The sequence below is a fragment of the Papilio polytes genome, unplaced genomic scaffold, assembly GCF_000836215.1.
Source record: "Papilio polytes unplaced genomic scaffold, Ppol_1.0 DF824024.1, whole genome shotgun sequence".
Taxonomy (NCBI): Eukaryota; Metazoa; Arthropoda; class Insecta; order Lepidoptera; family Papilionidae; genus Papilio; species Papilio polytes.
Window position 1 is genome coordinate 2,362,306 of NW_013525180.1, and position 16,312 is coordinate 2,378,617.

General features: G+C 34.8%; 1 protein-coding gene across 1 annotated transcript; it reads left to right on the top strand.

Annotated features, from left to right (window-relative positions):
* The first annotated feature begins 605 nt into the window (after window positions 1-605).
* On the top strand, window positions 606-7,763 carry LOC106100936. The gene is made up of 15 exons (XM_013280001.1): window positions 606-951; window positions 1,275-1,671; window positions 1,864-1,948; window positions 2,082-2,284; window positions 2,746-2,830; window positions 2,912-2,966; window positions 3,162-3,387; window positions 4,052-4,359; window positions 4,480-4,692; window positions 5,129-5,321; window positions 5,434-5,500; window positions 5,578-5,780; window positions 5,902-5,986; window positions 6,940-6,994; window positions 7,436-7,763. Exons 1-15 carry the CDS (start codon window positions 659-661, stop codon window positions 7,659-7,661), a joined length of 2,694 nt encoding a protein of 897 aa, XP_013135455.1. The 5' UTR covers window positions 606-658; the 3' UTR covers window positions 7,662-7,763.
* Window positions 7,764-16,312: the final 8,549 nt, after the last annotated feature.

Here is a 16,312-nt window from a genome sequence, read left to right on the forward strand (position 1 = left end):
AGTAAAGTTCTAATGAATAATACGAGAAGTTGGACCAAAGATGGCTACATAAGTTCCAATCTGCAGCAACAATTCTCTCTTTTTAATTAACCAAAACTTCCCCTTTATAAAGAAGAAAATTGATTTTTATTGAAAACTGTACATTTGAAATGGAATATAAGTGATAAAGAAACAACTGATCTAATGTAATTTCATACTTTATCCCAAATGTTTGTAATTGTATTTGGTTGGGCATATTATGCGGCGACACGTTGAAGATATACACATGAAAGCATTAAGATTGAACGTGGATGGCTACAAAAGGTAGACGAAGACCGAAGAAAGTATGGAATTGTATGAAACAATATGCTTAAGAAGGTAGTAAATTGAAACATGACAGCTAATAAAGATTTATGGAAGAGCAGCACAGTTTTCCGACCATCCTTAGGTACAAGGACATGTTGGTGATGATGAGGTTGTTTTTCGGATTTCGCTGAAATGTCAAATGCGACCTATAAAATTGATCCAACTGTAGTGTTGAGATGCAAATAAACAAACCAGAACAAAACTTATTGGACACATTTTCTGTCGAGAAGTAAATTAATCAGTTAACATTTTAACGTCAAAGTCATCATCTGTCAGCGATTTGGGTCCTAAAATTTTTTGTGTTGTTAAAATTATGAAATCATACTGTCTAAATCTTTTAATTTTGTTTACGATCTTTAAACTATGCATAAGTCGAAGATATGACAATTTCACACTGTTCAGTGCCACACCTACAGAAGAATATCATTTGAATTTCTTACAAAATTTGGTATCAGAAAAATATATAGATGTTATATTCTGGAAGAAACCATCTAAATTGTACAACGATGTACATTTTATAGTCAATCCTATGGACTTGGAAATATTCAGAGAGAGAACCCGTCATTTTAAATTGGAAACACAAGTGTTATTACGAGATGTACAAAGGTAACAAGTGTTGTTATTACAAAGTAGTTACGTTTTTTTCAAAACTTTTACATGGAGGTAAACAAAGGTTTTTAAATTAAAGACATCTAAACAACTAAAGTATAAGTAAGTTTAGATGTATGCATGGATGTTTGTTAAAGTTTGTAACCTAAATGGATCTCGATGAAATTTGGCATAGAATTAGACGAGAGTGTGTCGGAGAGGTTTTTACATTTTTTAAAATTTTTTATCTACAAATACAAAATACTATTTTTACTCGTATCGTGTTTTAGAACCTTCGATCTCAAATAATTGTATCAAAATAATACAATACTATTTTTCAGTGCGTTCGATTCCCAAAACATGAAAAAGTATGTAACACCAAAAGTAGATTCATTCACTTGGGAGTACTATCATAGTTTAGAAGATATTTACCAATGGATATCTGACATAGCTGTCCAAAATCCCGAGCGAGTCGAACTTCGTACTATCGGACAGTCTGCTGAAGGCAGAGATATTCAAGCAGTTTTAATTAAGAAAGATAAGGGTAAAGCTAACGTGATTGTTGATGGAGGCATACATGGAAATGAATGGATATCCACCATCTTTGTAACATTTTTAATAAAAAGTCTAGTATATGCTAAAGGCGAGGATGATATATTGTATGACCTGGCGAATAAATACCACTGGTATTTAATACCGGTAGTAAATCCTGATGGTTTCGACTACAGTATTAAAAATGTAAGTATATTTTGTAATGTAAACCCTAATAACAATATTTTTTTCAGTCCCAGAAAATATTTACGAGATACCTGTCGATTTGAAATGAAAAGGGTTCGGTCTGCATGGAACGCACCTATATCTACAAATGTCTATCACATGTAGTTTAAAAAGTAAAATGTTTGAAACTCCTAACGAAAATATGTCTTTTAGGATCGTCTATGGCGCAAAAATAGAAGAATATTCAGTGAGGGCGAAGGAGTTGATTTAAATCGAAACTTTGAACATAATTTTGGAAGTAAGTTTAAATTTAAATAAAATATTTTTGATACTGGTGAAGTTTTAGAAATACACTGAAGGGGAAATTAAAAACCATAATCAGCAGTAAAAATTTAATTAAAAGTTAGAATCATATTTTATTAATTACACAGAATACGGAACTAGTACCCATGCGAAAGACGATAACTATGGTGGCACTGAACCTTTCTCGGAGCCAGAATCCAAAGCTTTAGCCGGATTTATTACAAGTAAACGAGATCGTTTGAAATTCTACATCTCGTTTCACTCATATGGACAAAAAATTATTATACCCTACGACGATAGAGTGCAACACGTTGAAAATTTTTCGGAAATGGTAACAATTTTCTGATTTTTTTTGACAAAGATATATGGAAAGAAGAATTTAGTTTAGACTTATTGATGAGTAATAAGAAGGTTGAAGATGAAATTTGTGAAGCTATGGAGGAAACAACAATCTTCATATTGTTTTATAAAATCTAGATTAAATAATTTGAAAGACTGTTTGTGATTCATCTTGTTAAGTTATTAACGGTTTAGACGTTAATTAGGAGGCCCCGAGCTTCTAAGACTAAACAGTCCCCCGAGAGTAAGATCAGATCAAGCTGTAGTGTGCACGCCAGCCCGACTAAACAGGCGGGTTGGTTTGGGATAGACAAACAATCATTTTGACTTTTAAACCGAGCGGTCGTCTAGACATAGGATACATTATATATCATTTAGGCGTGTTCCAAAATTCATTAACCGTGTGATAGTTTAGTCCGTGATATGCGGGGTCTCTAAGACTTTATTTTTCAGGATAACTATGCAAAGCAAGCCATATTGCGAATGTATAGATTGAATGGAGTAAAATACAGCGTTGGCACAACATATGACACCTTAGGTCTGGATAATATTTACCTAAAATGAAGTTAAAAAATATTTATTCTTGTTTGCTTTATGCTTTATCATAATTACATTTTAGGTTTACGTGCCTCTGGAAGTAGTACAACTTGGGTAAAGAAAAACTTTAAAACAAAGTAAGAGTTTTACTTGATTTGTACTTAAAAGTAACTTCGATAAAATGTTTACAAGTTTTGTAGCATCACTGGTTCAATGTATCTATAGATTCTTCTAAGATCTAATCAGTTTCATGGCTCATAATCATCACCTCCCCTACCTTATCGTACTAGTTAATGTAAAAAATAACATGCTTTAGACAAGTTTGGTTTTAGGTATGTGATAACGTTTATATTACGTGACAATGGGAGTTACGGGTACGCGCTACCCAACGACCAGATAAAGCCGACCTGCGAGGAGGCCTTGCAAGGCCTTGTTGAGCTGATGACAGCTCGTCCCAGACGTATACGTTCTGATTTGTTTAATGCGGCCCAGAAACCTAAACTAGCAATCATGATGTTAACAGTGATTTATTTTTTGATATGTTTTATTGTGTTTTGTTAATGTAATGTTTTTATTTTTTATAAAAATGTGTATTAAAGCTTTAAATAGAATTTGCTTGTTATTGTAAAAATAACTTCATAGCTTTTAAAGTCTTTAAGTTGGAATAATAAAATGTTGCAATGGTCAGATTGTTGAAAACCCACGATGTCACAATATAATCTTGAAGTAGATTTTGTAAATGATCGTTATGGTTTACCTAAGCTCAAATATTCTCTTTGCATCTCTCATTTCTGTAGATCAGGAGTATAGAACAAAGACCTTATTATATTTACACGAGCTCTTTGACCTGGGTCATAACATCGAACTATAGATAACTAGCTTTCGCTCGCGGACTCCGTTCGCGTGGAATTAAATAAAACAAAAGTGAGTAGCCTATGTATTCTTCCAGACTATCCTCTACATCTTTACCAAATTTCATCGATATCCGTTCAGCCGCTTAGGCTACAAACTCTAATAAACATCCATCCATCTAAACTTTCGCATTTATAATATTAGTACGAAGAGTATGATTTAAAAAGTTGCAATGTCTTGATAATAATCTGTGATAAAATCCATAGACACAATTTGATGCTCATCAAAATAAAATTGAAGTACAGACGTCAATCTGACAAATCGAAAATACAAATAATAAATTATATAATCGTATTTAAAAATATAGTAGTTTTCTAGAATAATGTTAATAGCATTTCGTGTTGTCATTGTTTATTTTGTGACAATATTCCCATTTGATGAATGTGCGCAGAAAAAATACCACAACCACACTCTCTATCGAGCAATACCGATGAGCGAAAAACATCTAAAATTCTTCAAAGATCTGAACCAATTTTATGACGTAAACTATTGGAGACCACCCGGTAAAATCAGCAAATCAGTAGAGTTTATAATATCACCTGAAGACAAGCCTGCGTTTACGAAAGATGCCGAACATTTGGGCATATACTTGGTGACAATCATGGATAACGTACAGAGGTATTGGTTATTATATTATATGTAAGATTTAAAGAAGAAAATATTGGAATACACAATTTTTTTTAATATAACTTTAAATAGTTAAAGATTTAGTGACGTAATAAACTGTTCGGATTTTAGGGCATTTGATGGACAAACCGTGCGAAGTTACGTTAGGAGAAAAATGGAACAGTTTGATTGGCGGAGTTATTTCAAAACAAACGATATTTACAAATGGTTGTTTGATCTTGGGAATGAATATCCTCAGGAGGTTTACTTAGAGAGTATTGGAAAAACTTTGGAGAACCGAGATATTATTGCAGTTAGAATTCTTCTAGGCACCGGCAAAAGAAGGTAACTTATTAAATATCACACAGCCTAGTGTAAATTGACAAAATTTAGTTATAGTACGGAGATTAGTCTGACGAATTGTTTGTATCGATTTATGCTATGCCGAGTTTCGTCATCGGATAATACGGCTGACCAGGTACCCCACCATTTCGATGCTGCCAATCGACAACAGTGAGATTTTCGAGAAACTGACAAAGCCGCATAGTGATAATACTACAACTCATAGACATCTGCAAACAGATTCATTGCCTACATGTATTGCACAGCGAAGAGGATAAACAAAAGTTTCTTTTTAATATTTTGCTTCTCCGTTATCGAGTACATCTTCCTTCCCATCATTTCCTTGCTATATACTTACTTCCCGCCTGTCTTCTGTATGATTGTGGAGTAAGAACAGAGACTAGTGTTAAATAAAACATCAAGATCTGTATGTTCTCAGACCTAAGGTGATAGTTGAAGGTGGTATACATGCTCGGGAGTGGATATCACCGGCTTTCGTCACGTATATGATGAATCAAATCCTCCACGCGCCAAAATCAAATAATACAGTACTGAAGGAGATCGCCTTTGCATACGAATGGTATTTCGTGCCAATCTTAAATCCGGACGGCTACGAAATAACTCATACTTCAGTAAGTTGATTAAGACTACAGTTTTTTATGATAATTTGTACTGTACAGAATCATTTTTAATTAGGACTTAATTAATCAATGCTTGACATTCTATTTGTTAATATATTTCCAGGATCGTTTATGGAGGAAAAATGGTCGAGGCGTTGATCTAAACAGAAATTTTGGAATCGCATTTGGAAGTAAAATTTCTTACATTTACTACTTACATTCTTAATGTATTTACTAAACTAGTTTTCAATTTAAAATATAATTTCAGCTGTCGGAGTCAGTTTTAGTTCATGGGATAATTCATATTGTGGTGATCATGCATTTTCTGAACGAGAAAGTTCTTCTATGGCTTCTTTCGTGCGTTCCAAAAGCGAAGACTTGGAATATTATCTTGCATTTCATTCATATGGCCAATATATGATTATACCTTACACATTCACGAGAAAACATTTAGAAAATTTCGATGAAGTGGTAAATCAATTTTGAGACATCTTTTTCCAAACTTGAAACTAAGGCAATCGACAATGATAATGAAGATATCATTTGCTTCGATTTACTTGATTTGTATATAAAACATTTGTTTTTATTTCAGTACACAATGGGTAAGAAAGCAGCACTAAGGATTGCTGATAAGCATGGTACCGGATATACTGTAGGAACGGCTTTCGATACTGTCGGTAATGTGGAATTTCATGTAAAATTTAAAATTTCGAAACAAGCTAACTAAAAATTCTCAATATTTCAATAGGCTATCTGTACTATAAAAACATTTCTAAGTTCAATAGAATCAACCTTCGAATAGAACGTCGGTGGCTCAGCGGTTTAAGCACTTGATTTGTAATCTACAGGTCTTGGGTTCGAATCCCGCCATGTACCAATGTGATTTTCCGTTTTTGCGAATTTTCATATGTACATAATTTACCCGACGTTCTTACGGTGAAGTAAAACATTGTTTTTTTTTTTTTATAGCATAAGGTGGCAAACGAGCAAGCGGTGCGCCGCCAAAATGGCGAAGCGACCGCTGCCCATAGACATCCGCAATTGCAGATGCGTTGCCTACCCTTATACGACGGAGGAGGAGACGCACATAAAGAGCATATTTCCCCTTTCTATGCATCTCCTCCACCGTCAAATCCACTTCCCCTTCCCTTATAAGAAAAGGGTGGTAAAGAGAAAGGGACTTAAATTCAGCCTCCGGCACCACACTCATCAAACGAAACACGGAATTGCTTCCATTTCACGCCTGTCTTCTGTGTGGTCGTGGTATTACACCGGGCGTGCCGGCCCATTCGTGCTAAGATGTTAAAGCGGGCACTACCACTGTCAAATGCAAATGTCATTGTGATGCAACCTGCACATATCGGCGAAGAAATTCAAAGATATGTGTGAAGTCAACCAACCCGCACTGGGCCAGCGTGGTTGACTATGGCCTAGTCACCCCTTACTCAGGGTAGGATCTGAGCGACTCGGTGGGGACGTCTAGTGAGCTGGTGATGATGATGACAAAGAACCTTTAATCATCAAATTAAATATTTTTATTTTAATTACTCCATTGTTATTGAAGCTAAGGACTTTTACACAAAACTTATGTCGTAATCTTAACATGCTAACAAAATTAATATAATTTTAGGCTATTTGACATCGGGAGTTAGCGGATGTTGGGTCAAGAAGACGTTTAAAGTCCCGTAAGTTTATTTATAAAGATATTCAATATCAGTAGAAAGGACAGTATGAACTAAATTGTCTATCTACGGCGATGTCTGAAATGCGAGCATATTTAGACCTATAAGAATGATATGGCAGGCGGCAATTTTTTTAACCAACAATGTCATACTGAGAGAGTCATATTTTGACCAATGAGCGGCAACTGACCGGCAGAATGTCGCTATTTATATAGTATACTCATATAGTTAGCGAAATACAGTTTCATTATGTTATAGTCAAGGAAGAATTTCGATAGAAGTGGGCAAAGTTTACTCTAAAAACTAGGTCTATAAAGTGAAATTTGCGCTTCTGACTTATCTAAAGTATTTATAGGAAATTCCTTTGAATGTCCGCTCTAAATCATATTTAATGTTTAATATCTCTGGTGTTATCCCATTCAATTTTTAATTATTGCTTGTTAGATATGTGATGACATTCGAGCTTCGAGATGAAGGTTACTACGGTTTCGCACTCCCTCCGGCAGACATTTTGCCGACATGCGAGGAAACGATGGACGGTGTTCTATCCTTGCTTTCACCAACACAACGAAAATTGTCGGGAACAAAGAGCGGCCAGGGCTACAACGTTTTGGATAGATTAGTCACAGCTTGGAATATATTTTTATTCATATTAGTACGTTACGGTTAGATGTCTATTGAAGACTATATATTTTTGTATTATTCTCTACGCCTGTGTTTTGTAAAGTCCATGTATGCGTTATTGCGATTGTATTAAAAAATCTTACTTTGATATATTTGTTTTTACTTCGTCGAAAGAATTGAATTGTAAAATACAAACTTTTTTTACATCAAACGAGCAAGCGGCCACCTGAAACCGCAGGAATGGCAAAGCGACCGCTGCCTAAAGACATCAGCAATTGCAAATGCGTTGCCTACCCTTAATCAACGGAGAAGATGCACATAAAGAGGATATTTCCCCTTCCTATGCGTCTTCTCCACCGTCAAATCAACTTTTCTTTCCCATACTCTTAAGAAAGGAAAAGGGACTAATATTAAGAGACTAGCTTCTTATATTTCGTATTATAAACCTTTGCTATCTCTATCCTAATGTATACTGTTATTTCTTGCCATAATTGACCAGAATTACAAATTCATAGTACCGAACAAAATGCCCCCAGCATTATTACCTAGGAAAATTAATGAATGTGTTTTAGCGTGCGCAGTTGCATTATTTTACCAATGAATACGTAAACGATGTTATCGTAGGTGGTAATATGACTAATGATCCATGTAATCGTTTAGGCGTCACGACAAATCGTCTGATCACGTGACCTGCACCCATTAATTTTCATTCTAACAACCAAGATACGATGACCTACCTCGAACCCTAGTCTCAAATAAATTGTACGAAATACATGGAACTGCATTCCAACTGAAAGCTCAATTTACAATAGTCGTGTCGTTACATTTATGGCATGAGTGTCGTTTTATTTATTGTAGCGCAATTTCGTACTTTAATATTCGGTTGTTAAAGTTGATTATTCCTTTTTTGCTTGTAATAGGTAGCCCTTTTTACGTCACCTATTTTATTTATCGATATAATAATTTGCAATTTCAAATGCCATCGACTTTTGTTACCTTGATTATAAAAATTAGAATCAGTTTTTTGACAATTTATAACTGCGCTTGGTTCTAAAAACAATAATTGCTTCGAAATAAAACCTATATAATTAAAAAGGTATATTTAATCTAATCTTACTTCTAACGAATATTATAAATCCGAAAGTTTAGATAGATGGATGGATGAATGTTTGTTAGAGTTTGTAGCCTAAACGGCTGAACGGATTTCGATGAAATTTGGTAAAGATGTAGAGAACACATAGGCTTTGTTTTTTTCAAATCCACTCGGACAGACTCGTGGGCGAAAGCTAGTATTAAATAAATGAAATAAAATGATACAATTGCAGAACAGACTGAAACGAATCCACGAGTAGTAAAACGAAACTACGGGAACATTCTCTCGTTAACTTTAATAATCACTGGAGGATACTCTAGATTAAGCGGGAAATTTAAAGATACAGCGAAATTCTTGCCAGCACTCAAGTGGCCCTTCAATGCACTACAGTCTTTGTCTCCGCTGACTGTACGAACTGGGACACTGCACAATTTATTTTATGGTTTTCAGACAATTTTCTCCGTTATGTCCGTGGCGTGTTACTTGAATAAATTCCTGTCTATTGTAATTCGCACATTTATTACTTCTCTGTGAATAGATGGGGGTCGTTAAGATCCTCTTTGAGTCTTACAGAGGTTATGATACGTAAATGGTAAAAATTTGAGAAAATTTTGTTTTCAACAAAATATATTCCGTAAGTAGAGCAAATTGAAACTATTGTGTTTCTTTAGTTGTTTTTTCGTCTTGTTCCTTAAGATATCGCTTAGAACATTTATTAGAAGACTAGCTTTCGTACGCGACTCCGTCCGCGTAGAGTAAAAAAAAACACAATTGTGTAGCCTATGTGTTCTTCCAGACTATCCTCTACATCTGTACCAAACTTCATTATAATCCGTTCAACAGTTTAGGATAAAACTCTAACAAACATCCATCCATACATCTAAACTTTCGCATTTATAATATTAGTACGATGTTACACTTGAAAGTTGCTAGAAACTCAAGTAATCTGAGATTAAGTACAGGTTTTTTTTTGTTTTTTTTTTGAGTTGTGTTTGAGTAATCGACTAAAACCATTGGCATAGCGAACTGGAGTAAAACCGTTGGCATAGCGAACTGGAGGACCGTGGCCAGAGATAGGCCGAAATGGAAATAATTGCTGGACCAAGTCAAGGCTCACAAAGAAGCTACAGAAGAAGAAGAAGAGTAATCGTCTGGTTTTATTTTCGTTTATTGATTCTTTTTAATCTTTATCTCTTCTATTAAGAAACCTTGGAGAAGGATTTCTTATCATACTAGAATAGTTTCAATGTCTTTCTTGAATTCAAAAGCATCAGATCTCACGCCAGATATAGTTCACATTCCTTAATTAGTTTGCTTTTTACCCGCTGACTGTGGTGGTTCACTGTGGGCATTGTTTGCTCAAACAACGGCCGCTCCTGGCAGGATTCCAGGCTTAGGGATTAATTAATTGGGACACCGGGACACTTCCCGACCGTCTTAGTAGACTTTAGAGCTGTTTAATTCCCGGAGTGCATTAGATGTTACTATTTGTTACGAATAATTCAGTTGCAGTAACCGTTTTAACTGAATTTGTTGATACAACTGCATTTACACACTATATATATAAACGTGATTTGAAAGAAATGTCTTATGTCGTGCTATTTAAATCGAAATTTATTCGATTATTAGCTGTTTCCCGCGACTTCGTACATACAAACATACTAATATTATAAATGCGAAAGTTTAGATGGATGTTTTTTAGAGTTTGTAGCCCAAACGGCTGAATGGATCTCTATGAAATTTGGTATAGATGTAGAGGATATTCTGGAAGAACACATAGGGTACTTAATTTTGTTTTTTTTTAAATACCACACGGACGGAGTCGCGAGCGAAAGCTAGTATTAAGATTAAAAAGTAGCCTATAATATTCCCGTCGACATCAGCTACCCTTCAGTGCAAGTCCGATCGATCTAGCCGTATTCCGACACGCGGGCTGCCCAGGACAAACGCGGCTTGGTGACGAACAGACAGACAGAACTCTATTTTAAATGAGATTTTCGTTATCAGCAACGCAAATACATCATCTTTCAGAAATCTGGAATTTTTCTTTTGAAATTACAGACACTCCAATGTTATTATATGTATAGATTTATTCTTTTGATGTAGAATTTACATAGTTCAAAGTAACACGTTGCAATACTTGCAAATATTATTATAATACCAATCCTAAGCATGGAATATTAATGAAAATTTGATTAATGCCATTTATTTTTGCTTTCATTCATATTTTCACCAGAAATATTCATTCGGGGTGCATATAAAGTGGTCTGCTTGAAATTCTAAATATCACTTGATGTGATGACAACTCTGAGTTTTCTATTTGAATTAAAATTGGTTGAAGACAGACGAAAGGCATTAATTTTAAATTGGATGGGTTATTTTTGCTTCTTTATATTCATCGGTGGAATTTGTACCTTGTGTTAGCTTTTTAACTACTTTGACGTATTCTGTATTCTTGAAGATTATTAGTCTGTGCTATAAATCAATACCATTTGTCATAATTTGAAATAACGATATAAGCTTTGTAATTGTGATCCAAAACATTATTTAAAATATTTATGTCATGGTTTTAAAATGTCGTAATTGTGCTTGTTATATTAATAATCGGATAGTAGTCGGATGTCAAAATAAGGGTGTTGCATTAGCTCGACGACACGACGGCCATATTGGTAAGGTATGCTGTGCAAATTGGAAGAAAACATAAGAGGTAATGAAGACTATATTTTATTAAACCTTAACATGGCTGTGACGCCCATACTTGTAACACGTGTACTTTATTTTAATACAAATCAAATGAATGAATGATTATAATGTAAAATCTCAATGCATTAGTTTAAAAGGCAATTTACGAATATTTCTACGACTTAAATATTGCGAGAATATTGATGTTATTCAATGTTCGAAGGAACACGTGCACATCTTTGACTATAGCTCAACTGTTTAGTCGCGCTTTGATTCCTATGAGCTTATATGGAGGTGCGCACACTACTCGATTATTAGTTATGCAACTAAACAGTTGAATTCAAATCCACTTCCCCTTCCCATCCTCTCCTTATAAGAAAAGGGTGATAAAGAGAAAGGGAATAAAATTAGGCCTCCGGCACCACACTCATCAGACGAAACACGGAATTGCTTCCATTTCACGCCTGTCTTTCACACCGGGCGTGCCGGCCCATTCGTGCTAAGATGTTAAAGCGGGCACTACCACTGTTAAAACATAAGCTGCTGTATTCGATGTTAGACAAAGATGTAGAGGATAGTCTGGTAGAACACATAGCGTACTTAATTTTGTTTATTTAATTACACGAGGATAGAGTCGCGACTCAAAACTAGTCGATAATAAAACCATTCAATGAACATTTAAAAACATCCTATTCAGCTACAGTATTAAAGTGACAAAACGAAAGAATAAATACAATGAAAAATCAAATGTTACGAATTTCCAAACTTTTGGCAAATATTAAAAATAAACAACACAAATCAATAGCCGAACATGAGTTCAAAGCAAACGTCGACCGATACAATTAGATAACATCTGGCATCATTCCAAGTTGCAATTTGTCCCTAGCAATCAGTATAACGCTTCCATAAATTTTAACCTTTTGTTTCTCCATTCGGTTTGTTTACGGAGTTGGAAAAAACAAGTTCCCCTATCTCCTAATTATTTAATTAAAAAAGTTACTGGAGTAAAAAGTTTTTACATCTTTAACTCACTTTAGTAAGACATGAATTAATTTTAAGTTTAGTATAATTTCTTTGTTTTTATTTAGATTTCTTTATCATACTTATATTATAAATACGAAAGTTTAGATGGATGGATGGATGTTTGTTAGAGTTTGTAGCTTAAACGGCTGAACGGTTTTTGATGAAATTTCGTACAGATGTAGAGAATAGTCTGCAAGAATACATGGACTACTCACTTTTGTATTATCTATTACCACGCGGACGGAGTCGCGGGCGAAAGCTAGTATATTATAAAAGCAAAAGTTTAGATGGATGGATGGATGTTTGTTAGAGTTTGTAGCTTAAACGGCTGAACGGATTTTGATGAAATTTCGTATAGGTGTAGATAGTCTGCAAGAACACATGGGTTACTGATTTTTGTGTTTTTTAATTTCACGCGGACGAAGTCGCGGTCGAAAGCTAGTTTTAAATAAAGTTTTGGTAGAGAAGACTTGGTTTTCATAAAAAGTTTCAGTAGTTATATTTGCATTTGTTTTTATTTATTATGACTTTTGAAATTGTTTGATCATTGAGATTACAAGCAGATTCAACAACTTAGCTTGCATTTGGTTCTGGATTAAAAATTACGTTGTATTTTTGGACTTCAGTCTAATTAAAGCCTACTTGTACGGCCACAGATTTAATTAGAAACCCGAAAGCTGAAAGTTCGACCTCTTACCTTCATTAATGTTACATTATTTCCCTTAATTTCAAACCACCAACGTTACATAAATCTTGAAATGCGTCAAATTTATTTTTTTCATTTTTCCATCTCTAACAAAGTTTCCAACTTGGCCAATTAATGAATTCGCAACGATCCAAAAAGCTTTTAATTGAGTTACAGAGTTGGATTTATTCTCTTTTTTTCTCCCTTTATTAAATGTTACTGCAACTTTTAGTGAAATTTTAATCAAGATAAAAGCTCTCTAACAGATCGTTTGAAAATATGTTTTAAGAAGTTTAATTGGTTTGATCGTATTTGTTCGCGTTATTTTATCGTTAAGATTTAAAAAAGAAAAGTTGTTAAGTAAAAATAATTACTTGAACTACTAACTTATTGACTACCAATAAAAGTTTTGTTTGTTTTCGTTAATCCAGTATCATAAGACCAATTTAAAGTTAGAGCTTCTTAAATAATTTTTAAACACAAAGAGTTGCCATAAGATAGTTTTAAATACTTAACTGACAAGAGATATTGATTTTCCAGTAACAAAGATACACTTTTAACTCTCATGTATGTCTAGAGAGTAGTGTTGCAAAATAGAGTACCTGAAAACTTCTAAACGGATCATGAGAGCGGGCGCACACCTTTGTCTAAACTATCGCAGAACTGTTGTGATTGTCGATTATTTTGCAGTTAAGTCAACTGTTTAGTTGCATTACTAAAAATCGAGTAATGTGCACCATATAAGCATACAGGAATCAAAGCTCAGTTGTGCGATCGTTCCAGGTGTGTACTCTAAAGCGAAGCGATAAAATAGTACATTAATAAATCGATTAAAGGATGTAACAATAGAACGATGTATCGGGGGATTCGAATCACAATCGTTCCTCTGGCACGACGCCATCGGCATGCTTAAAACAACTGTAGTACAGCTACGTCTGAATTAATGCGCCTGTTTGATGGATTGCATTGCAGAGACGTGCTCGCTTCAGATATATGATGTTATTACTTCGATTGGCAAACATATCTATTTACGTTGGCCCGTTTGTACAAACATTTGATTTTGTGCCTGCCAGTTGGGTGTTTGTTTTGAATTAAAACGTTTTAGGTTTGCGTGTTCTAATAAATTGGTTTGGTATTTTAATTATTTGCTAGCAACTAATGTCGGTTTATTTTGGATTTGATAAATAAACAGTTATAGTACTGATATTTCTATTGTAAGTTGTGGAGTTTACAAATATGTATTCGATGTTGGGGTTTAATAATATAGTTTTTAAATATTTATGTAATACTAGCTGTAACCCGACTTTGTCCACGCAATATTAAGACAAAAAAAGTGGCCTATAAGATGCGTCTATGTCAGCTACCCTTCAATGAAATTCCAGTCGAAGTCGGACCAGCCGTTTCGGAAATTACCCGAAACAAACGCGGCTTGCGGACAGACAGACAGCCAGACAAAAAAATTTAAATGCGATTTTCGTTACCAGCAACGCAAATACATCATCTTCGAACGAAAGTGCTCTAATGAGAGTAGTGTTTTATTCAGTTTTTTATAGAATTTTACTATAGTTGTATGAAAAATTTTATCTTCAAAAATAAATCCTTAGAAACAACTAAATCTCATCATTACCAGCTCACTATATGTACCCACCGAGGGGCTCGGAGCCTACCCTAATATGGGGTGACTAGGCCATAGTCAACCACGCTGGCAAGTGCGGGTTGGTTGACTTCACACATATATTTGAATTTCTTCGCCGATATGTGCAGGTTGCATCACGATGTTTTCCTTCACCGTAAGAACGTCGGGCAAATTATGTACATATGAAAATTCGAAAAATCGAACATCACATTGGTACATGGCGGGATTCGAATCCAAGACCTGTAGATTACAAGTCAAGTGTTCAAACCACTGAGCCACCGACGCTCTTTTAAATCTAGTTTAAAATTATTATAATTCAAATTTAATAAAACAGTATATCTTTATTTTAACTCTATTTCTAAGAATTTCGATCATTATTTATTTAGTCTAACGACCTCCAATTACCAGATTATTCAAAATATCCTATAACTTCAAAATCTCTGGTCACAAACTCATGAATAATTTTCCAATTTAGCTGGTACTAGTATTTGTGAAGCTGCATACTTTAATTAACATTGTACGGGGATTACAGAACGGAGTTTATTTTGCGTTAACATATTGGTATGCTAAAGCCAAACTTTATCGCCTTAATCCTTACCGAGATAATATTGCGATCATAAATAATTCTATAAAACTTTTTCTTGTACGAATTTATATGCTAACCGCGTGGAATTAAAAAAAATACTGAGTAGCCGCATATTGTCGCATGTTGGCCATAAGCTGAACTCAAAGAGTGACAAACGAGGAGGTTCTGCGACGAGTCCACCAAAAAAGGGAACTTTTGCAGACCATCAAGATGAGAAAAGTATCGTATCTCGGCCACGTGCTCAGGCATGACAGATGTGATCTCCTCCAACTCCTTTTGATGGGAAAAGTTGCCGGCAAAAGAAGTGTTGGTCGTCGTAAGAAATCGTGGTTACGCAATATCCGATAACAAGACCTGTAAGAGCAATTAAAACAAAATTAAAAATACAAGACAGTTGATTACAGAATGTTTAGCAGAACCACTGTTGCATATTTCCAATAACTTTCAATAGTGGAGACATTTTCAACTTCTGGAGCAAATCTTTCTAAACTATCATACTGTAGATAAGAGTGTTTTAACTTAGTTAACAATACGACAGTCAATATGTTTATTTCCGACAAGTACACATCCAGCAATTTCGATGATCTCATTCATTACAGCAACACGCATTAGCGACTGCAAGCGAACGGCGTAGACGACGTCCCCTGATTTATCGGACCACCTCCTGCCCTTAACGACACGCCGTGATGTACGGCTGATGTTGGATGGTCTAATGCAGAATATGAAGTGGGTTTAAGAACTCTTTGTCTTAAAGCAAAATTACCTACAAAAAAAGCAATCAATTAAAGAAACAATAAGCCTCGACTAGATTTACCAGTGGATCGATGAGAAACATTAATATAACCATAAGGTACTCTTCCAAAATTATCTATCCGTTTGCTTATGCAGTAGGAAGTTGCAGAAAAGGGTAATCCCTTCATAAGTGATAGTTTCTAAATTATCGGATTATGTATCAACTAAAAAACTACCATATGCGGCATTGGCGTTCTTTG